The following is a 25,495-nucleotide window of genomic DNA, read 5'->3' on the forward strand; positions in this document are numbered from 1 at the left end:
CAGCAGTGGGGGGGGGGGGGGGGGGGGGGGGGGGGGGGGTTCACGGGCCCATGTTGAGAGAAGCATCATGGGAAATGCTGTTTGAAATCCCTGAAGTGTTTTGCCCTTTATTGTTTCTCTCTCTCTCTCTTTTCACAATTCTCACTTTCCTTTCCTCTCAGTTATTGGCCGTACAACAGGACGATGAGGAGAGAAAGACGGGGTGGTTCTTGAAGAGAGGAGGAGGACTGCAGGGTTTCTGCTCAGTGAGCTGGAACCTTCTCACGCCTCTGGCCAGTGCTCGGAGACTGGGAGGAAAAGGAGGAGGAGGAAGGCAAGACAAGAGGAAGAAATCAGAGGAAACGGAAAACCACAGAGTAATTAGAGAGTGAAAGATAAACTGTTTGGATGAAGAGGGAGGAGGAAGTGCAAGATGACTGACACAAATATTCAGAAAAGTGAGTGAGCTTGATACATTCACAGTCAGAGAAGGAACATAAGACACAAACAGCAGACACATTTGCTTTTAGCATTTAAGAGTGAGTTTTTATTAAATATTACAAGACCAGTTTATGAGTACTTATGTATTTATACATGTATGCATTGGTAAGGATCACAATGTGTATAATGCATGTATTTGCCTGTGCAGAATGTGTGGGTATGTGTGTGCATATGTTTGTATTTGTGTGTTTTACAAGATGGGAAAGACTCCTGCAGAGAGAGGACATATGGTGATGTGGCATGATTTTGGCGAGATGCTAATGTGTCAAAACTATGATTTATGGCTTAGATGTCCACAGACACAGGAAAATCTCTATGAAAGTGTATTTTGAAAGTGAGAACAGCTCATATCTGTATTGTCCTCATTTGGCGACAGAAGAAAACATCTATTTCTGACATGATTTTATTTCCAAAGATTCAAATATCATGTCCATTTGTTTTAAAAGTTGTGTTGACAAAGTTAATGCTTCAATAATGTGTTTGTGTAAGAGAGGACACTTTGAGTAAGACACGAGGTCAGTGAAAATGTGAAAGCGTTTCTAATGTGCGTGCGTAATGAAAAGGTGTGTAAGGGTGTTTGTATGTGTGTGTGTGTTGGACAATGATTTGGCGGAAGACTGACAGTTAGATTGATTCATTAAGAGAGAGAGGAAGTGGAGAGTGAATGAAGGGGGAGACACAAAGAAAGAGATGTATCTTAATTGTGAAGGCACATGTCTGATGGTGTGAAAGTGTGTCTAATATGTTTGCCTAATGAAAATGTGTGTAGCGCTGCAAGAGCGAGAGTGTACGAGAGAGGAAGTGTGCGAGAAAGAAAGATAGTGTGAAATAAATCCAATAAGCTCCTCCGTCATGCTCCCGTCTTGAGCGTTTTTAAGATCCGCTGAATGAAATAAATAACATATTCTTTTGCTTTTGTCAGTTTTCCTTTTTTCATCTCTCTCTCTCTCCCCCAGTGTGCTGCAGTGACCTGCTGTCGTGCACTTCAGTCTCCATCTTCCTTCATTATTTTCTTTCCATCAGCAAGAGCACCTAGCTTCTTTGCTAGTCTAGTAAACCACAAAATAGGTGCAGAGCTTAAACATCCCAACCATAGACATTATGTCTATGATCACAACCATTGAGAACACATCTAATTGGCTGTCGCTAAACCCTGCCCCCAAACTGCATTTGTCCAATCAAGGCTTAGCAAACACAACTAGGTATGGCAGGCCTGTCAAACTTTGAATTTATCCGCATTTTGAAGGGTATGTACCAAATGTACCAAATGTAGCTGGTACACTGCACAAGCATCAACACCTAAGTTAGCAGCTAAGTTAAAAGACAGGGTCAGGGTTAGGGTTATATCTCGTTACTTATAAGGTGAGTCCAGTAACCATGTATTATAAAGTAGATCATTGCTGCGTTTGGCCTCAAATTTATTAGCTAAAACGTTGCGTTGGAGAATTCAAACAAGTGTCTGTTTGTTGAAACAGCATGCCTGTGTTTTCATGCCAGTTTCAACATTATAGCATTTACTCACTAGTCACATTAGTTGCCTGAAAGGCACATTTGACAGGAAACGAGACAATAAGACATCTTTCAACATGATTTATTAATTTACAATCAAAAAAATCACAATACACATTTTCTTATCGGTAAACTATCTCACAAAACACATTCTTACTCTTCTTTTGCAGTATCTTTGCTGTTCTCAGCATGTCAAAATTATCTTCAGGTTATTGTAAAGCTATTTGTTGTTTAGCCCATAAGCCCGGCTGAAATCAAAGCAGAAATAAGAAATAAGAATAAGAGGCAAGCATCAAATTTAAATTGTACTAATAGCTCATCAGATTTCAAGTGTAATGTCAAGTAGCCCTGGCAAGGCTACAGACTGTAAGAGAAAAAGGGAGAATATATAAAGGGAAGCTGTACGGGACAAATCAAGGGATAATGAGAGGATAATGATAAAGAACAAGAAGGAGGGAAGTAAGAGAATGAAAACAAGCGGGAAATGGATCTTGATGAGAAGACCGATCAAAAATTGGTGGAGAGGGTGATTCAAAAAAAAAAAAAGCCTATAGAGAGAGGTAAAGGTCAAGAGAAAAGAAAATGAGTTAAGAAAAGACAATGAGGAAGCTGAGTGGAAGAGGAAGGAGGAGTGGAAAGGTCAGAAGAAAAAATAAAATGACAGATGGAAAGGCGTGATCAAAGAAAAGGTCGTAAAGAAAGAAATGAGTAAAGAAAAGAGAATGAGTTGGCACACGTTTAGGACATTACTGTTCCCCCCTGCATAACCTATGACATTAAATGAGTGGGTGGCTAGAAGGTTAAACAGGTATTTTGTATGTAACATGTCATTATATTTTAGTCCTCAGATATTTTTTGTTTTCTATTGCAACTCATATATATCATTTTACCCCTAAAAGACCTAAAAGGTATCTGTGTATAAATGTTATTGTGGAAATGGAAGACTCTTACCTCTAAAGACTTGAAAAATATTTATATATGTACAAATTAGGCACAAGGCCATTGTATAATATTTTATACATCGGTAACAATGGTATGAGACATACTTTTATCATAAATTAAACCCTATTAATGCCTAATAAAGCAATTATCACACATCAGTCTATCAATCAACAACAATATAGGATAAATCCATATCATGTGGTACATGATATGAAAGAGAAAGAGAGAGATCATCACATGCATGCATAGTATAAGGAGTTAATATATGTGTTACTGTGGATGGGCGGTAGTTCTCATTTCAAGTTGGCTCCCTCAGGTCTGGAGCTTTTAGCTTCGGTCTTTGAAAAAATTAGATTTCTTATAAGATTTGAATACTTATATTAAACTATACATCTTACTTACATACTTACACACACACACACACACACACACACACACACACACACACACACACACACACACAGGTAGACACAGCTGTTGAGTGCTATTAAAGGCTTCAGGGTTCCAACAGCAGATGTTAAGAGTAGGCGTGATCAACATTAGGAGATTCTAACACCCTTGACCTGAGCAATACACAGCTCTACGCTTAAGAGAGGCAGACACACTTCTAATTCTTTATATTTAAAATTATACAACATCCAAACAAAAGAACAGGACTGCAGAGTCAGATCCAAGGAGTTTGGAAGGATCCCATGTGTGTATGTTTGTGTATGCTTACATATGTATATATATGTATATGTACAATATATGCATCTGTACTTATAGTAGGCTATACATGAGTACTGCTGTGCTGATTAGAGAAGGGGAAACATTATAGGCCTGTGTAATGGACCTACAGTATATGTCCTGTGTGCCTCCGGGAGCGAACATTTCACAGTCATTGTCCGCCTTGTTACACGTGTGCGTGTGTACGAGTGTGTGTGTGTGTGTGTGTGTGTGTGTTTGTACAGTGTAGGGATATAATGTGGTTTGAAGCTGGAAGGCAGATTTGCTGAATTTGAAATAATTGGCTTCATCCATTGAAGTCTCATAAAGCACACACACACATGCACACACAAACATGTTCTTACATATGGTTATGCACACAAAACACAGCATCAACACAGACATACACACATGGGTGAGAAAAGTAGAAGTGCAAAATAAATAGATGAGAAAAACAGCATTGCTCTTGTTATTATTGCTGTTTGTGAAATTGATCACTTGGGGGTTGTGAAAGCGGCTTCTCATTCTCTGTGTGTGCATCTGTGTGTGTGTGTGCATGCTTCACTAGTGATTGCCGCATCGCTGACCCTGTGACACCACGTCATATTAGGCTCCCAGTGAGGCCTTGTCAGAAGAACGGATTAGAGCCAAAACAAAAATAAATAATTAAATAAATACAAAGGAGAGACAACGCAGGGAATGGGGGAAGGGAGAAAGGAGAAGGCAAGAGCAAAAAGAAGAAAAAGGAAGACGAGAAGGACGAAAAGATTTGACAGGCTTTGAAGTTTGCTCATTAGGCATATTTCTCTCTGATGGCCCAGTGTGAGACGCTCAGACTGAGTATGTGTCAGCACTTGCACAGTGCAAACCATGACAGTGCACAGGCTAGTTAAAACAGGCAACAATGGTCAAGACACACAAATTGAACTGATACACAGCAGCTCTACTCACGGTGCATTCTAAGATAGCCATCAGTGGAGGCATAGCCTGTGTACCTCTAGGAAAATGGCTGCAGAAGATACTTCTGACACTGTGGATGTGTGGATGCAGAGTTTCATGCTGTTTTAGGGCTTCACAAATGTATCAATATTATTCTTTTACATGAGTAACAAGATAAAATATATAAAAAGGCTAACATCATTAAAATGCCAATAAAACATTCACTAGAAGCAACCAGGGTGCATTTCTTGTCTGTTGGGTCCCATGTGTCTATGTCTCCATGTTAAAACATCATCATGGAAAAAGCATTTAGCATTGTGTGGACAGTGGACTGAAAACTCAATGTCAGGATGTGCTATGTCTAGAAGACAATGCTTCTTTCAACATTGCTCAAACAGTCATTTTAACTGCACCAAGCAAACCCCACCCCAGAGACTGACCCTGCTGCTTGCATCCATTCAGACTTGTTTCACTTCATCGATTAGTTACTTGCCTTCCATGGTTTGTTTTGAGATGCCACAATGATGAAGTTAAACTTGTGGAGCAACACTAGAGAACGTACCACAATACTTCAATTAGGAAAAGTGAAAATAGTTTAGGTTTGGTGTAGATTTAAGCTGACTAATGCCATTAGCAGACAAGAAAATATATGTACTATAATTCTGGCATAAAATTAAGAAAAGGGAGTGCTTGCTCAGCCGCCAAGCAAGACTGGGGTGGTGTGGTGTGTATGGCATCTGGGCTGCCATATCACTGTAATGTGTTGCGTAGATAATAATATAATAAATAAATAAATAATCAAATGTGGTCTTCTGAATTGATATTTTTCCATAAATCTAGCATGTATATTATCCTGTATACAAAGCACATTTGACACAGAGGGTAATTTTTGACAAAATACTTGTGTCTTGTGTTGTGTTTGGTGTCCAGTCTTTTGTGAAGGTTTGATGTTGGGAAACTGTTCTTGTGCTGAAGCATTGGACAAACCCCTATTGGCCTAAAATAAATGCATTTACTGAACATAGACAAAATAATTACACCTTTAGTGCCAGTTTGCCCTCCTATCAGCTCTGAAAACTCTTTTCTATCAGTCCATCAGAGTGGCGAGTGTGTGTTAATTTCCAGGTGCCACATATTCAGGGTTAATGTAGGTGAAGCCAAGGAAGTCATCCTGGTCCAGGTTCATGATGACGAGCTTGTCTGTCGGCGTCAGGTCCACCGGCATCTTGGTGAACTCCTTGTCAAAGTTACAGGTGTCCCGACGGTTTCTCTGCAGGTGCAGTTTAGGAGATAATGTAGGGGAGAAGGTATGATGGGAGGAAGAATTGAGGAGAAGGAGGCAAAATAAAAATTGTTGGAAGAGAATGAAATGGATTGGAAAAGAGAAAAAGAGAAAATATTACTGTTAGGCACCTAGTACTATATCATCGGCATAAAAGCGCAAGTCTTTTTCATTTGAAATCTTTCCTTTTTTCATGTTAGAGGTAACTATTTTCAGATTGTTTAGTACACCATCTCGTTACAATTTCCTTACAATTTTGGCTTGTTGGCATGTAGATTTGTTAATGCAAATGTATCTCGGCATGCTGAACTGCCAACTCTGTCAAATACACCGTGCTCGACTTCACCACACCACAGACTGTATGGGTTTTAGCTGCTGTGGTAGCGGGCCAATCCCACGTCGCATTAAATTGTAGAATCCTTGCGGTGATTGACTGCAAGCAAAATCCAAGCAAATAGTCATTTTTTGTAGATCTGGAACAAAATAAACGCAGGAATCGTTTTCCGGTGTTGTTTGACTGGAGAAGGTTCAATCCGACTTATTTGGGTCGAAACCTTAAAGGTATTTAGTACCGATACTTAACACTACCTCTTTCCAGTCTAAGTAAGCTAATCAACTTCCTAGCTTCATGTTTATCATACAGACACGGGAGTGGTATCAATCTTCTCTTTCAATCTAACTCTCATAAAGAAATTTCCAAAAATCTCAAACCATTCCGTGAAGACAATTGGCTTTTGACGTGTTCCGGTGATTTGGGGCTACTTAGACTTTTTTTTGGTGATTTCAATGTTTTTAAAAAAGCAAATACAATGCCACTGTAAATGTCTTGCTGCTACAACCCCACCAAATTTAAGCAAATTTGTAATTAACTTGATGAAAAATATAAAACGATATAGTCACTATTTAATTTGATGGTGTTTGCACCATCTGACAATGCAGGACGCTGTGTGTTGTCAACCCTATGACCCAGCATATTTCACATATAATATGTAGCATACAGAGTGAATTTAAAGTGCTGTACTCAATTCAGACTTTTACGTTACTTTCGTTTGTTTCTCACCTGAATATTCAATCTCTCCAGCTAGCAGCCTATGTCTTTTTAAAAACATTATCTCTATAATGCCAGGATAGTTTTACAGCTCACACAGCTACAATGAGCCTCCCTTTGTCCACTGTGACAGGTACAAGACTACAGAAGACATACCATACCTGTCAAGAAAAGATGTAGGCACAGGTGCCTGGATGTGCTAAGCAATGGAGTGAATCTACAAAAATGAAGTTTTTTTTCAGTTTCAACACTGAAAAATAGGACAGCGGTATATTCTGTCTGCTTGCTTCAATGATGCTGGTGTGTGGGTTTACAAAGAAAATAATAGGAACAAACACAGCACCCTCCTCTTTTCCTGTCTTTGCTGCGATGGTCCCTTTTGTTTATGCCATTTGTAATCAGGGCACAAACTTCATGTGATAATGATTTGCTAATGTTAGGAAGCTACAAGTAGCAACTGTATGAATGATGACTGATGAAAGGAATATAAAATATAGAGACACAAAAGATGCATGGATATGATGAAACAGGAAGAGGGGTAGACATCTCATGCCTTGAATAAAGTTCATGTAAAAGACTCAAAGTGCCAAATGGCAGCTGGCAACCCATACTAGAAAGATTTTAAAACAGAGGACAAACAAAACTATACTTTATATTTAATACTTTTAGAAAAAAGGGGGAGAGTGAGTAGAGGAAGTGTATGTAGAGATATGAGATAATATAAATTAGGAAGAGGGATAAGAGAAAGTTGCTCAGCAACATGAAAGAAGACAATGAAAGAGAGAGAGAGAGAGAGAGAGAGAGAGAGAGAGAGAGAGAGAGAAAGAGAGAGAGACTGGAGTAGAGGCAACTGTGACTTTGTGAAGGAGGTGAGGGAAATGTGTGTGTGTGTGTGTGTGTGTGTGTGTGTGTGTGTGTGTGTGCGCGCATACGCGTGCGTGTGCGTGTGTGTGTGTGCGTGTGTGCTTAGTAGTAGAGGGTTTCTCTGTAGCAGGGCTTTGTTAATGCTTGGCTCAGTAGGTGGATGGACAGAGCTGGCTGTTAAAGATGGAGGAGTGTACAGTGTGTTAGTAAGTGGGGGAGGGGCAAGTTAGATGTGGTAAAAGAGAGTGGCTGCCATTTGATTCACTGACATATTTGTTCTTTTGGCGATGGGACTACCTATGCTATAGGCATTCTCAGTGCTGTTAGGCTCCGGGTGAAAGAACAAACACCAAAGGAAAGGTTGTATTCTCACACACACACAGTTATATCACTGTATGCCATATCCGGCCTGGAGGATGTTCTCCAAAGAAGGCGAGGGAGGAGAAGCATAGACTGTGTGTGTAATATTTTGTGTGTGCTATGTCATTTGATTTTGCTACAACTCGTGGAGCAGGTTTGTTTAGGGGCATCCTCTGTAGACTTTATCTCCAGGACAGACACACATTTGTGAAACCCGACGGCTTGTTGAAGGCACCGTTTCTGAATACGAGCTGTGTGCATTTCTGTGAGGATTGAGCGTTTTGATACTTTCACAGTATTTATGTAACCCATTGACCTGTTTTATAATAAAAAAAAAAAAAAAAAAAAAAAATGGATCTTGCTTTTTGAAACATGGGACCTTTAACCTATTTGCTCTGTTTCTAGATTCCCCCAGAACAGGAACAAAATGTATGACTCATTGGAAACACCTGTGTGGACCTTTCTGTTGTGGTCATGTCATAACAGAGTTATTGTAATTACAAGTTTCCAAGTTGAACAGCGTTTACGTCAACATCTAAGTCATTATTAGGACCGGGACAGCTCCAGTTTCAACATGGCATGTCTGAAAACCAAGTAAATCTAACGTTCAATATAATTTAACCTAAGTTTTATGATTCTATGAACTTTTTGTTACTCTCACATGACTCACATGCTGTTTTGAGTTCTGATGACGTGGACGCTCGCGTGTCATTAACATGGGAATCTTTCCCATGTACCATCACATATGGCCTAAATGTGGCATTTTCAAAAATTCACATGATAACTATTAAATGTTATAATTTTGTTCAGTTCCCACAAGGTTTTCCACTCTTTGTTCACTCTCTGTATACCTTTGATGAATACATTTAAAAGTAAATATGAAGCGCAAACTTTCTGCACATGTGATATATTTATCTTTTTGAAGTTACTTTGAAGGACTGTCTCAACTGCTCTGTCGCTTTTTGGTTTTTAACTTTTTGTCAGTGGAAGGATATTCTCAGTTGTGCTTGCGGGTGCTCATTTTTAATGTGTCTGGACCATTAAATGTGGGATAAATTATTGAGGGCAGATTTACTCCTGAAAATACTTATAGGAAAAGCCAGCAAATATAGAATCACAGATACATAGAATCATGAGGTAAAGTGGGATAAAGAAAGCCGCAGAGAGGGAGAGAAGGAAATGGATCACATAAATATTTACATCACTGAGCAAGTAGCGGCCACAGAAAAAAACACTAGGGTGATCGCAGAAAATCCACAACCATTAATACATCCATAAAGTCAAGAGTCTGAGCTTCTGACAGGGTGTACGTTTCACAAACACAAATAGCTGAAGCAACAGTCCAACTCACAGCACAAAGAAAAGGAAAGAAAGAGGTGAAGAGAAAAAGAGACCGGACTAAAGAAGAGGAGAATCTAGCAAAGTAGATGTTGATTGTTGGCCCAAAGTTGATGCAATCTTGGCTTAAGCTAAGCTTTTTTGAGTGTTAAGCAAAGGAAGGTGGGATCAGAAACAACAATGAGAGAGACAGAGAGGGACAGGAGAGCTTTAAAATCACATGGAACCACAAACCAACGTTGCATCTCCTACCTTCATCTGCTAACTCTCCTGAGAGGAGCTCCCTCCATCCACAGGGACACACCTGCCACAGCCGGCCCAGATCCACCACCTGTTCCTGGGCATGATATTCACTAGAACGCCTCGTCTCAGGAGAGGTCTGGTACAACACTTAAACAGTGCTGTAATTTCCTTTCCAAATGATTAGCAGAGATAGATAGAGGTAGTTTTGTGAACTTTAGTTTTACTTAACTTTCTCAATCCACAGTCAGTACAAACTCCTACTTTGTGGCCAAACATCATTAAAAGTAAAAGAACTTTATTTTTCAACTGTACTGGAGATCCCAAAGTTTCCAAAGATAACAGATTTGTCATTTTGGAAAGATGTGAACGAAAGACAAAATGAATGGAATCGGGCAGCAATAAAAAACACAAAGTCTGGGGTTTTAATATTTCACTCAGTGTAAACATAATATAGCTTTGATGAAGGGATGGAACAAGCTAATACATCAAATTTGGTGTTGTCAGTCAGCGTGGAATAAGATGATTCTTATTACCTTAATTCCATTTAAATGAAAAAGGGTGGACACTGTACTTTAAAAATACAAATGTTTTAATGGGCTTGATTAGAGTTGAAGAGGTTGGAATTACTAACAGTCTGGTCATACATTTCTTCTCATCATATTTATAATACTAAAGCCCCTTTCACACACGCACTGCAATGATGAAACTATTTAAACATTAACCTAAGAAGCTGCATGTGAGAACGCAAATGTCAGAAAATCTGTTTGAGCGGCCACAGACTTTACACAAACAGACTTTACCTTGCCAGCACCCTCGTACAAGGTCGGTGTAATGACCGACTGACCCCATATGTGACTAAAGGAGGTGATTGTGTGGAGAATTCACAGCGAGCTGGTGAGCGTGTCGATGACATTTCTAGGTGAGAAGAAGGGTGATTTACATGAGGACACCAACTAATATCATAAGAAGATGACAAGATTCAGGAACTTCTGTCATTTAGGAGCAGATGTCGAAATCGTCAAACAATGTCAAGGAACGGCATGGGACTCGGTTGTTCATGACAGACTACACGGCCCTGGTGTAACCAGGTCATGTCCTGCACCCTGCACGCTCTCTGGGTGTCACCCTTCACTTAAAACAAACAAAGTATATTTCCAGTACGTGAGTTCTCATCTGACACTGATCTGCTGATGTTTGTTGCATGTGACATGTGAAAGGCCAATTAGGACATTATCCAGGGTTCATATGCGAAAACTGTTTTATGGAGCTAACGTTTGCTTAATTAGCTACCTAGCTACAGCTGATGATGCCTGTCGGCAAAAATTGTCATTTGAGCCCACGATATAGACAATTGCTGGCTCAAAATGAGAAATCCTGTTGTTCTTTACCTCTGTCTGAAATCAAGGAACCATTATGACATTGCAGTAACTAACATGGTCCATAATGTGGACCATCACCATTTTTCTGATGGATGTTGTTATCTATCAGTATATCAAAGTTTGAATACAGCGTAGTGGTCCCACATATGCTTTCATGATCAAATCCTGAAGGAATATTCTAGGAAATGTTATTCATCTATGTCAATACTCACTGTTGCTGACTGATGAACTGTCAAAATCAATGTCACTCAACTTATTGCAGTAAAGAGAGTTTATCTGACTGGAAACATAAACACAAGGGTCCCAAATCCTTGTAAATCCACTGTGTACACAGCTGAAGACCATGGATGCAGTTCTCACACACACACACACACACACACACACACACACACACACACACACACACACACACACACACACACACACACACACACACACACACACACACACACACACACACACACACACACACACACACACAGCTGCCAGCCATGTAGGCCAGCTCATAATGTGTTCCATCTCAACATGCTTCAATTGCAGTTACTGCTTGGAGGCAGAGAGACACAGAGATACGGAGAGAAAAGGAGAGAGAAAAAGATGCAGCAAAGGACATGGAGTGAGATAAATATCAGTGGCCCTTGGTATAGATGTATAGATAGAAAACTTGGAATATACAGCAGCATCAGGGAAAACACACAAATGTTTTTCAAGTCAATGTGTTCCAGTAGCAGTGGTTTTAACAGACCCCCCTCCCCCTCTGCAACCTCTCTCGCTCTCTCTCACCCCATCTCTTTTCAGTAACGAGAGGATTAGCGGGAGACGAGCCTATGTCAGCTGAGGATGTTGGGAGAGTGGGGGGACACAGAGGAAAGAGGAGGTGAAGAGGAGAGGAGGGTGAATGAAAGGCGGTATCGAACGCTGACCTGTTTTGGGCTGATAAGCGCAGGCTGCTTTGTGTTGAAGCCACTGGCTTTAATTTGGGTGCTGCAACATTTGGAATTAATTATCACACACACTCCAGCACTGCTGCAGCTTACTGTGTACATGGCTATTACATCCACTCCAATACAAACTTTATTCAGCCTATGTGCTGGAAGTTACTGTTACACACAGGAGTTTGTATCGCTGTCGTGATACATTTGCATAAAATACAGCTGCAATAGAACGTTAGTATACAATTAACAATGAGGTACGTAGGGTATGCCTTCTGTTAAGAAGTGTATGGGCAACAAAGCAACAGGAAGCTGTTCTTTTTCAACACTAAAATATAAAGAACAGCATGTAAAACGTATAAGCTATAATTTGAATTTGAAAGGAGTAACCACGGAAATGCTTCACTGAAGACTTTTCATTCCACACCCAAAGGTCTAGGTGCAAACTGGCTCTTAAGCCATTTGTTAAGAGTTAATTATTTATCTATTATCTCACAATATTGATCCTGGATGTTCTTTTAGCTTGCCCTCTAATCAACTGGCTAATTAGTTGACGTGTTTTGTGAAAAAAAGTTCATAAACTTGGTCACTTAAAAGGAATAATTAGCTGCTCAATAAAATGAAAATGAGACAAAAACTAACTTTTTAAGTTTCCATATGTATAGATATACATGTATATATCTGAAAACAGACTTAACACATAGCTTAGCTTTGTCTCTAAAAGAAGACACATCCACATAGCCTACCTCCACGTAAAAACACAAGTTACCCTTTTTACATTTCCATTTGTGTACAGAGACCTTTGGCCAGAGCCAGGCTCTTTTCAGTTTTCAGTCTTTTGCTGCCTTGAAAATGGAACTCACAAGCTGGTGGTTACGACATGGGAAGTTGTGTACACTATGCTTGGTTTTCGAGTGGTTAAGTTAAAGAACACCAAAGAAAAACTCTATGCAACTTAAATTACATAAAATCTAATTACCATCCACCAAAACATTTACTACCTTAGCCTTCGCCATTTCTGAAAATGTTGGAGCATTCCAAATATTTCCACCTATGAAGTTGTAAATACAACAAAAGGAGGGCATTCATATGGACTCTTCTCATGAACATGGCAAACATTCAAACGGTCAAACAATAAAAATGGTGTAAGTTGTGGACAGTCACAGCCATGTAACCTATTCCTTCGGACAAAGGCTTAAACAATATTAAAAACTCTGTAAGCCAGATGTCACACTCTTATGGTCACATGCTTTGACAATCCGCACATATGAAAAGAACTTAAAGGTCATGTTGACTAACTTCATTAAAGTTGAACCTCGCTGTCGCTTGCATAGTTTTTCTTTTCAACCTCACTTGCTTTCACCAGTCCTGTGATCACAGTCAGAACCTTCCCAGTAGATATGGACATTTAGTGTGCTGTACAAGCGGTTTTCCATCCCATTGTGCCACGGCTGAGAAACACTGCATCTAGTTTGTGTCGTACTTGTAAACGTAACATTGAACTAGGGTCAGTAAATGGTGCAAGATCCAGTAAGCCCTATTAAAAGAAAATGCTAAGGCAAAGCTCAGTTGGTAGAGTGGGCTCCCATTTATAAAGAGTTACTCCTTGTCGCAGTGGTCCAAGGTTCGACTCCGACCTGCAGCCCTTTGCTGCGTGTCATTGCCCCTTCTCTCTCCCCTTTCATGTCTTCTGCTGTCCTATCAAAATAAAGGCTGAAAATGCCCAAAAAATAATCTGAAAATATGCAGCTAGTCAGAGCAGCAGCAGCTCGACTACAGTGGATTGCGATCAGCATTAGAGGCGGCGTGAAGCGGCTGAGTGGCTCAGCAGGGCTGTGTGTATGTAGGCCGTGTTCTGCATGTTTTTTTCCTTTAAGTCATCAGACCTACGTTCCCCATCAGGAAAAATGCTCTTATGATAAGTGGCAGCCATGAAATATGCACAGCCTGTCGTAGCCGCCTGCCCTGCTTCACAGAGCCTGGTTTTGCTTCCTGGTCCCCTCCCTTTCTCCTTTGAATTGTTGAATTGCTTCCCTCTTCTTCCCTTTCTCTTTAACTCTAATCTCTTTCTCCTTTTCCTTACTCACCACAGTCACTTTTCTCAATTACATCAAAATGTGCACAGAGAACATTATATGAACACAAATACAACAGATAACACCCCCTAACACATCTTTTAAATCCTTTATTTTAGATATGTCTGTTTTTCCTGGAAAATAATTATAATAATAATAATTTTGGCGCATGGAAAGCAAGAGAAGTAATTTCTTAGCACACACACAGCAGCTTGGATAACACTTTGGAAGCTATGTGGAAACAGAAAACATAAATCACCCTAATATGTTAATTGTATTTGAATCCTAACTAATAAAAAGTTAATACAAAAGCATTTTTCATGCAGAGTGGATTTTGCTTCTCCTTCAGCAGGAAGGAATCATATGTAGAAACAAAACCACAAATCCTGGAGTAGGACTCTCGTCCTTTACAATACTGACCACATGGTGTTTATATTAACATTTGACACAGTTATATAGGTTTATATATATATATATATATATATATATATATATATATATATATATATATATATATATATATATATATATATATATATATATATATATATATATAGAGTCATTTGTAGTAGTTGTTATAATACAGGTGACACTGACAATGGAACACAGATTTTGCTTTAGGTCCTAAACACTGTTGCATTTACATTCAGTCTCATAGCGGACAGACATGACTAACGTTAACCAGATATTAGTTACCACTGTCCCTAAATCCGGGACTTTTCCACTTCATCCATTAATCCAATCAAAATGTGAAAGTTACTTAAGGGAACAGCTCTCATTGCCATCAAAAATAATAATGCAAACATGCATTACAGGGGCCTGTGTGTGAAAATATTTTGATCAGTAATTAAGACAACTAAAAGAGAACTAAGCCAGTGCTTGGTTTTCATTGTCTAAATTCTTGGCATTCCCAAACAGGGATCGGGTCTTTGCTCCCTCGGCTTTCAGCTAAACCGTCATGTGGCACGCTTCCACAGAGCACCAGTCGCCACAGTCCTGCAAAATTGATCTCTTTCAAATGTTTCAATTCCTTTTTAAATTGAAAATGGCATTTTTCATTTTAAGTTATGATATTCACAATATAACAAATATAACTGTAGTTCTCAGAAAATTGCATGTGAAGATCCATTGCCTTCTGCAATTAAGTTGCAGCAAATACTTCAGGAAAGCCTGAATTACAAATTTTCTGTTTTGAAAAAATTCTTACATTCTACTTCACTATCAAACACCATGAATACATTGATCCCCCCCCCCTACACATCCAGTCACTTACTCACACTGTTACTGCAGCTATTCTAAGATATCAGTTACTATCGTCATGATAGTTTCCATTACTAGCCATGCTTGTTGAAACCACAGTGTCCCACACCGGTTAGCATGAAAGACAACTGAAATACCCGTATGACACTGTGGCTTGATTCTTCTTCAGCTGCAGATACTGTATAACTTCATGCCGCTACAACTGATAAACATCACTGAACCTGAATGTGCCCACTGTGCAGAAAAAAACTGATGCGTCTCTGTGATAAAAGAGGAGTGTGACATGAGGAAGCACTTCAGCCACTTCCACACAATGTTAGCTGCACTGAAGTGTATAAGGTACTGCCGTCTTTCTCTCTGGCCGGATAAATATTCCCACCAAGCTTCATGACCTCACAGCCTCTTGCGTGTGAATGAACTACCGTCCAAATGTGAGCCTTCTGAAGGTTGGTTCAGTACCAATGCTGCCTTCCTGTCAACAACGATTATTGCTAGCTAGAGGAAACAAGAGACAAAGCACACACATGTTCCTGCTTCAGAAGGCCTGTTGTCCCCAATTGCTACTGCGAGCTAGGATAGGAATCTTTATTGCGCACGGAGATGGCTATTTGAAAGACCCCAATCACATTAAGTTGAGCCTCAAATCTTTTCCAACATAGCCAAAAAAAAACTAGATCAGAAAGGTAGAGCTGCATGAAATGTTGGAATGCAGTTTGAAATCCAGCTAGTTGCCTTTTTTAAACCACAGATTTCAATTTCTGTATCATGCATTCCTTATCCTGTACTTCCATCCTTTATTATTCTGTGACTTGTGGAGCCACTGGTTGGAAGTAAAGTGGATCATACCAATGCTGCTTGATATGAGGGGGTGCAGACACTTACCATGCAGACAAATGTAAACACAAGGCCAAGCAAGGCGCTGGGAATGCAGGTATCGATTCACATACAAAAAATCCAAAAGCAAACGTGCATTTTCATTCACAGTACTTGTTCACACACATGTAAAACATACATGTGCACACGCATTCGTTGAAACGCTTGTTATCTGGATCATGCTTTTGTAATACACAAAGAAACGAACTGCTAGTCTCTTTCATTGCTTATATACTAGATTACAGAAAATTAGGGTATAAGAAGTAGTATTATATATTTAACGGACTCAAAGCCTATATAAGGACTACACTTCCCAACAGCATTTTCCCATCATGATCCCAGAGCTCAACAACAAAGACACACGGAAAATCGGATATTTGCGGCACAAATCTTATATTGCCTCAATGGGTAAAATAAGACACCAAATTTCTTTTTTAATAATACATGTTTCGAAAAACCATAAAAAACAGCCACACAACGGCAGCATAGGTTAGCAGGTGTTAGATGCTAAAATGCTGCTGGAAGACAAAGTCCAGGGCTATAATTGATAAAGATACTCATGCACAAGTATGTGAAGCATTCCAGTTTTAGCTAAGATAAGGATAAACGTACAGACATTACTATTATTACACATTGAATAAAAAGCCCACCAGAAGTACAGGGCGAACTCAGAATGCGCTGAAGTAGTCGAGGAATGACTAAAGGAAAAGTAAAATCACAATTTCCACCAGAAAAAGTAATAAAATGGAATCCTAAAGCTTTGTTACATGTGAATTAGGCTATTGTGTATTTGTGTGCTGGGGGAATCGTGACTCGACGACTAATCTGTAGTTAGGTTGTAAATGAACTGCGTTTGTGACAATGCAATTCTTATTTCTAAGAATCATTTTTGTTCCTCAATTTAAAGTTTGGATTTTAAGGGTCACCATTTATTTCTAATCCTCATTCTGAGGAGGTCTGGTCAATTAAACAAATGTTGTTCACACTGAGCAACAACTTTTGTGGTGAATCCCACATCAAAGCGTCTTCTTTCTCAAAAACAAAGCTTGGAGAAAGTCAATGACTCTAGCTCAGTACCATTCTGACCATAATGAAGTATGGAAAAATACAGAATTTGTTTCAAACTAATTATCTCAATTAAAACCATTTCCCCCCCCAGAGCAGCACTAGAGCGCCACATGCATTCAGGCAATTGTATGTTGCACATGCACCCTCAGAAGAAGCCAACACATCATCCAGGTTGTATCAGCAGTGTGAACAACAAACGTGTGTATATGTGTTATTATTTATATGGCATTTCTGTGTATCAGTTTAAGTCATGGCTTCTTGGTACCTGTAACTGCACAAATCTTTTCCAGGATATTTAAAAATGATATGTTAGTGTGTTTAAATGTTCCGGGGATTGACACTGGGGCAAAATGATGATGTATATCTTTGTGTGTGTGTGTGTGGTTGTGTGTGTGTGTTCATGTGTCCGTGCATGAGCTGAAATCAAGCCTGCTCGGGGGCAGTGGTGGTAGGGGCAGTTCCTGGGAACTCAGGGTTGATAAAGGAGAATCCCTGGAACTCGTCCTGGTCCAGGTTCTGAATCACTTCGTCATCGGGAGGGGTCAGCACCGGCGGGTGGCGTGTGAAAAAGCGGTCAAAGTTCTCGGCTTCCCGTCCACACTGTTGAGGAGGGTGGGGGGAGGGTGGAGGGGGGGTGGAGTACAAGGAGAGGGGCGGATTGGGAAGGGGATGAGTGGGGATGGAGAGGAATGGATGGATTGGGGTGGGGTTTAGGGAGAAAGAGGAAAACAAAAGAAGGGGAATGGTGGGTTGAACCAGGGTGTGAGATGACATCACTTGAACATAGTTTCAAATATCAGTAGTTGGGGGTGAGCTTGATTCAACTCTCCCTGTGTGTTCGCTAAAAAGGTAATGCTTTATTACCTTTAAAGTGATATACACATACCACTCTCAGGAGAGAAAAAATCAAGCAGGCCTCGGGCATAGGCTTTCCTTTTTTTTATTTTTTATTTGAAACATATTCAACTACAATTTTAAAACAGAACAAGGTCACACTCAAACGTCCTGTGGCAGTGCACTACATTGGATTGGTCGTGCTAAAGTGTAATGCATGGAGCTGTGACGTTTTGTTAAAGAGCATTTAACTCAAAAAGCATCCCACCATGGCTATTAGTTAATATTAAAAAATAATTTTCCTTGGTGTTTCATCTAGATTTTTTGGGATATTAAACTTGGATTTAATTGGAATTTCTAAATAGTCGCACAAGAAAAGGCTCAAAGCCATGAGAAGACAATGGTGTAATTGAGGGTTAATTATATGCTGCAGCTGTGGAGACCTGCTGAGATATGATAAACCACATCAGCAGCCAGCTAGTATGCAAATAAGCCTTTTGAAATATTTGCCCAGAAGCAGCACAATTTGAGAAAATATTTTATTGACTTTTGATTTTAAGATATTCTATACATGACCATTATGCCATTGTATTGAAATTACATCTACTAATTGAAAATGTTACTATTTAGCATTTCAATTTAGTATTAGTAGAAGATCAACTATCACTATCGAATCAAATGCTTGGCTTTTTACTTAAGAAATGACAGATGAGATAGGATGAAATCATCATCAACAGTACTGCGCTATTCACATGTGATTTCTCAATTTGGAAAAAAAAAACGTCCTTGTTCATTTCAGTCCTCTTCATTTCCTCGTTCTAAACCACTGGGAAAACAAAAAGGGCTTATATACTTGAGAGTTGTGCGTCCGTCTAAGTATATAAAACAAGTTAATAACTTAAAAACTATATTTTCCCAACAGTAGGCCTCCCGGGGACTTTGGGCAGAGCCATTTCTTTTTTTCCCACCATCTTCATCACTGAGCTGAGCTTTAATTAACACAACAAGGATCCAGTGTCCTCTGACAACTTCACCCAGAGGAAAACCACAAACTCATTAAATCTCTGTAACTTGCAAAACCAAATGAAATTAAGCCAGACTGTTTATAGTTTGGGGAAATATGTGAAATGAGAAATACATCAGGGTCAAATTGTATTTGCAGCTAATTACTTGCGTTTGCTTTAACCTGTTTTGGGAACCAGATGGAAAGAATTTGCCACATCCGCAAATTAATTTAGAGCCACTAAGTTTGGAAGTATCAATTCACTGAAAACACCTTATCAAAGAATTTGTCAGCTGATGTAGTAAGCATCTTGTATATAATACCCCCATTAAAGGCTAAACACTTTTTTAATACTAAGGATGCAACTGGGTTTGGGTTTGATAAAAAAAATGCTTTTATTGTATTTGACTTGAACCAAACTATAAGCCTTGTACATTTCTTTTTAAATAAAAGTTGTTATAAGTTGAGGTTTCTGTTGACAGTAGTGCACTCTAGAACAGGTGTCATTTGAGACTGAGACCCAACGCATGCAAATAAACAGAAACAAACATGAGAAAACTGTGAACACAGAGAGGACAAATAAAAATGTACAAGGACAGATGGGTTGATGCATGGCAGCAGTAAATAGTGAACAGATGGATAGAGTGGTGGAAGGATGGATGGAGTCTGTAGGTGTTGGATGGATTCATTGATTGACAACAGATTGCTTGTATGGACAGACAGATGAACAATGATAACTTAAGACAATAGCTGTAAATGACCATTCTTTATCTGTCGGAAAAATGAATGAACTAACCGGTCAGTCAACCTGTCCGTTAGTTTCTCAATCAGACAATCAACATTTAACCAACCATAACCCATCAGGCTCTTCAAAAGCATTCGCTGTGTGAAACCGTCATCTGTACAAAAACGCCACTGCATACCACTCTGAGGAAACATGTTCTTATATACAGGATAGGTAGCACCTATGCACACATTGCTCACCAAAAAGATCAAGAACCACCACGCTAAACTGAACACTTTTGTGTAGGGTAAACACAATGGTTCTTCAAAAAATCTTAACCTTTATTTCTTCTCTGAAGGAAGAAGAAAGACAGAAAGAGAGAGAGAGAGAGAGTGACAGTAAGCCGCAGCACAGAGAGATGAAAGATAAGATATAGAAAGATGAGATCAAACGGAAAGAACAGACTGATCCAAAAGGAGAGAAGGAGAGATCCAACAACATATGTTAGCAGTCACATCAGAAGACTCTGCAGAAACACACCTCAGCGTTAAACACAGCCAGGTCCTAATGGTGACCTCTAACACACACCCATGCAAAACACACACACACACACACACACACACACTCAAATACACACAGAAGCATGCATTTAAACAGCTTCAAACACATGCATGCGCGCACGCACGTGGACGCATGCACGTGCACGCACGCACGCTCTTGCACTCACACACACCCCCACACCCCCAGCGGGCCGAGACAGCTGCATAAAAAGCTCAACTCAGAAAAACTCTCCAGCAGCAGTGTGGCCTTAGGCTGTGTGAGTGTGTGTACGTGTGTGTGTGTGTGTGTGTGTGTTAGTATGAGATGACATCATCCTGACTCTAGTTATGATCAAACTAATTTTGTCGTGAAAAAAACAAGCACAGCAAAGAAAAACACAAACACACCCAGTTGTTTCAGGACACTGTGGACGTCCACTTATCCCCCTGAGCTTTACACTAAACTCTATCTAACCCCACCAAAAGCATTTCAGCTCATGCACCAGGCGACTGCACCAAACTGGGGATACCAAGGTAGAGCTTCAGTTCAACAATCAACCAATCACACAAATGTAAACTCAAAACTGGTCTCCAAAATCGGAAAATCATCACCACCTGTTGTGACCATTATCTTCATCAGTCTATTCTTCATCATTAGTGTTCTACTCTCGTTTTGTCACCGTTATTGCCAACGTCTTCACCTAATTCAGTGTCGTCCTCTTCCGACACATATTCATCACTGCTTCTTTCTCATCATCATCATCCTCATCTTCAGTTTCAACATTATCACCATTTCTGGTATTGTCACCACCACCACCACCCATGCCCTCAGCAGCATCACTTCCTGACTTACCTGTGTGCATTGTCCCATACAAAGGAAGGGAAAGAGACAGAAACAATCACATTGGAAGTGAAAAGATGAGTAAAATAACAGAAAGAGAAAAGAGATAGAAACATAGAGGAAGTTAGACACAGCGAAAAGTCATTCTAAGCAGCGCCTTTTCCAGGAATTTTACCACTAACAGGAATTTAACTCCTGGTCTCTGCTGCCTTGGGCGACTCCTAAACCCCTTCGTACCACCTGAGGGGATTACATTTCCTTATTTGGGATCAATTTGAGTTCAGTGGGGTCAGACTTACAGCTCTAGGTTTGAATGGCGGCTGCACTTCCTTGTTTTCCAGTTTCTCCCAGTCCATGTAGCGGAAGAAGCTGTGGTCCCTGATGTCTCTCTCTCCCTCCGGACCACAGCCCAGTCGTTTTGCTGGATGCTTCGTCATCAGCTGGACTCAGACAGAAAGAAGAGAAGAGGAGAATTACTGTATGTCCCTCCTTTCTTTCTACCCTGCGTCATGGTACATGTGAGTTGTTCCTTTTCCCCTATATTCTCACGGCTATGCTTCATTGCTGATTTCCTCCTCCTTTTCTCTTCTCCACCTTTCCTTCACTATTGCCTCATTCCATCCTGATCAGAAAATATTTATCCATCGTTCTATCTTGCCAACAGGCACATTGGTGCTTTGAGCTACATGCTAACATACTCACAGTGATAATGCTAACATGCAGATGTTTTGCATAAACGTAAAGATTGGTTGCTATGAGGAGGAAACTCATTAAAAAAATGTTATAAAAAGTATTTTTTTTCCAGTGGATCAACAGTTTTGGACAAATGACCATTCTGATGCGGTGATGGTGGTGGTACATGAAAAGTTTAAGGATAACCAGTCATTCTGAGGGGGACATGACAGTGGAAATTTCATGGTAATCCCTTCTATAGTTTTTTCAGTCTAGACCAAAGTGGTGGACCAAACAACCAACAGACGACATTGCCATCAGTCTGGTAGCATGGCCAAAAAAGTAACTTAACTACTTACTGTAGTTATCTCCTTCATAGCACCTTTGCTGTGGGAAAAATGTGAGCATCATTTCATGGAAATATTTTCACAAACCCTTACCACATACCAGCTCTGCTCCACTAAACTCTAATACAAGTCTACAAGCAGGGATATTACAAGGGTTAACTAACAGATGGCAGGAATGCCTTTTATTATTACATTTTATTGATATTTGATACTTTGACTTGTCATATTTCAGCTTAACTGTAATGCAGGCAAAATCCAAAACTACAAGTCAGGCTTGCATCTGGTCTCCACTCAACAGTGTGCCCACATTTCCCCCCTGGCGTCATTAAGGTTTCATCTCATTTATTCCTGTCTCTTTTCCTCAGCGTTTCTGTCTATGATTGCTTCTTTTATTCATCGCTGTTTGTAAATAGTATTTTTATTTATTCATATTTTTCTTTCCTTCCTTTTAATCATCCTTCAGTTCTAATTACTATCTATCATCTTAAACACCTCTTTCTGAGGACCAAATATAAGCCACCAAACCATCGCCTACAGATAAATGAATAACTGTTGCTGTTTTTTTTTGCTTTTTTCCACATAAGTTGTCCAGAGGCATAATTAAGGACCGTTTATAATGTCCGTCCACACAAAACCTTAAGAACAGCATCGAGGCTAGTGACGTCAGTGTGAGTGAATGTGGGTGGGGTGTGCCTCCCTCAGGAGCAGCAGTCATAACTCATTACATTACAACTAAAATAACATTTTCCATGGGTCAGTCAACCTTACACTGCTTTTGCGCGCGCACACACACACACCCACACACACACATACACACCCTGCTTAGAGATACAGCAAGTGCACAGGCACACACACTCACTTACTCAACCATACATACATATCTAAATTATCAGGCATGTCAACAGTTGAGTAAAACCTATTTTATATAAAACAGATTGTATCGATAATCTCTCTGCTTCTGTGTATCCATTCGTCCTTCTCCCTCTGCCTCCAATCCCTCTCTTGCTGTCTTTCTTGACGTCTTTCTTGGACTATGGCCTCAGAGAGTCGATATTCTTTGCTGACTGACTGTCTGACACACATTGTTGAAATGCGCACGCACAACAGTTTCAAGGCGACCCAGTGTAGGGCACACTTAAAACCACACCTGTGCTGCTACAGTCGATTTGACATCTTTTAAGACCCCCTTTAAGAGGCTACAGTACCAACACAACTGGTGGCTTTCTGAGCAGGGAGTACAGTTACAGCAGCTACGTCCCTTTGAAGAGACTCTTGGTGACTTTGCTGTCTTGCTCACTGTATGCTTTGAGTGATGGGAGACAGCACATTCACTGGACCACAAAGCAGCCAGACAAAAACAGGGTGCAGGATACAATGGCATATGTGAAATTGCATGGTTTACTTGCTCTGGTCACTCAATATTAACAAGCTGCATCCGTCATCTGGTATAACTGGACATATACAATAGTTCCTATGCAAACATGCCATTTTCTTTTCTTTTCTGGGCTTTTCTTTCCGTGCAGGTTAGCAGTAGAGTAAACACTGTTATCATTTCAATGAAGGTTAATTTTATCATTTTGTGCCAGGAAATAAAAATAGCCTCTTTAGTAAACGTGTGACTCCGACGGAAGCTGATTGCACTGAGGTAGGTATGTGAGTTTTTGTGTTTACGTACAGATGGTGCAGTGCAATTTTGGTTTCAAATTTTTGAATAAAATTGCTCTGCATACTGGATATACTGCATAACAAAATAAGTGCAAAATCTTTGTTTTTTTAAAGTTGTATTCATTACAGAAAAACTAATTTTGCGCATACCTCGTCCATTATTGTATATGTACACACATGTACAATAAGGAACTGCATTGGCAAGTGGTTGTGTGTGTATGTGTAGCATTGGATGTCTAAGGACATACTTGCACAATTAGTCTTTGCTGTTGAATCATGTGGTTGAAGACATCATGTACATACAGAATACACTGCAGTAGCAGATTAAGTGTGTATGTGTGTGTTAGTGTGGCCCATTGCTGGCTATGAAATATGGATGCTGGTCAGGGTGGAAGCAGGGGAGTGGAAATGTCTCTGATCACTCACTTTCTCCACATGGACTCAACACACACCAACATACACATGCAAACCGCAAGCCTACTGCATACAGTAAATGACCTCAGTACCGAAATATGCACCTTGAAACACATCATGCTGAAAGATTTGCAGCAGTTACAGCTTGATATGTTTTAAGTGATGAAAAACATCAACGTACAGTATAAACATTATTATTATTGTGTTGGCAACAATCAGACTCAAACACAGTATCATCACTTCAGACCCACAGTATACCTGGCAATACACTCATAACTGTATTTACTGTAATAATCATAATAATAATAATATGGGTTAGATGTTTGTACTGTTACTTTTCAACTGCAGTGCAGAAAAATATTTCTTTTACAAAATTGTTTAAAAGTTAAGCAACTTTATGTTTTCAATTTTACACCAAAATTCAACATTTATTTTAGAGGATCATCAAACCATTGACTATTTGGATATCAGCAGCTGAAACAAACCAACATCTGATGAGCTTTAATTAGAAAACTTCTCTTGCAAGATTCTTGCTTTGACTTAACAGAAGATATCCACAAATGATAGCCCTGATTTTAGTCTTTTATTTAATAATGTCCTCACATACTCATACAAAATATATATAAATATATATATAGCACTAAATTAGAATAATGGCTGTCAACAGGCCATTTAAGCTACAAACAACGTTGTTTCTTATCTATGGTTTACAACACCATCATGTTCACAGACTGCACTGTATTCATTGCAGAGTACTCTACATGACGGTTTTTTTCTTTTTCAAAATGGAAATCTCTTGTAGCATTTGAAAAGGAAAGCTTCATGTTGTCATCACATGCAACCCCCCCCCCCCACACACACACACACACACACACACACGCATTGAGTTAACCCAGGCAGTGCTGGCAGGGTGCAGTGGGGGCTGTGGGGGTGGACGGAGGCGAGCTTTCATGCTCCACTTAAGATCCACTGTTGTAGCACTACAACCTAGTAATCATCACTAATACATAACATAGCCTGTGTGTGTTTGTGTGTGTGTGTGTGTGTCTTTATCTCAGTTGATCTCAGTGAACATATTTGATCAAATATTTCATCAATTTGCTCAAGAATGCCTTTGCCTTTAAGTTTAGTGGGAGAATATCATGCTGGCATAGATGTG

General features: G+C 39.8%; 1 protein-coding gene across 3 annotated transcripts in view; it reads right to left on the reverse strand.

Moving 5' to 3' along the window:
- Positions 1-3,545: 3,545 nt before the first annotated feature.
- LOC117957402 (protein kinase C beta type-like) overlaps positions 3,546-25,495 on the reverse strand; it is a 93,326-nt gene continuing 71,376 nt past the window's right edge. Inside the window, exons 16-18 of one of the 3 annotated variants that reach the window (XR_004659507.1) lie at positions 21,538-21,678; positions 4,738-5,845; positions 3,701-3,713 (exon numbers count right to left, since the gene is read on the reverse strand). Coding sequence is in view for 2 of the 3 variants with exons in the window: in XM_034893089.1 (XP_034748980.1) it covers positions 17,721-17,897; positions 21,538-21,678 (318 nt within the window). In the remaining variant the exon portion in view is untranslated. Of the gene's footprint in view, positions 5,846-17,102; positions 17,898-21,537; positions 21,679-25,495 lie in introns of those variants that run through there. The other 2 variants (XM_034893090.1, XM_034893089.1) reach the window with 2 other exon arrangements.

This window comes from Etheostoma cragini, chromosome 15, assembly GCF_013103735.1.
Source record: "Etheostoma cragini isolate CJK2018 chromosome 15, CSU_Ecrag_1.0, whole genome shotgun sequence".
Taxonomy (NCBI): domain Eukaryota; kingdom Metazoa; phylum Chordata; class Actinopteri; order Perciformes; family Percidae; genus Etheostoma; species Etheostoma cragini.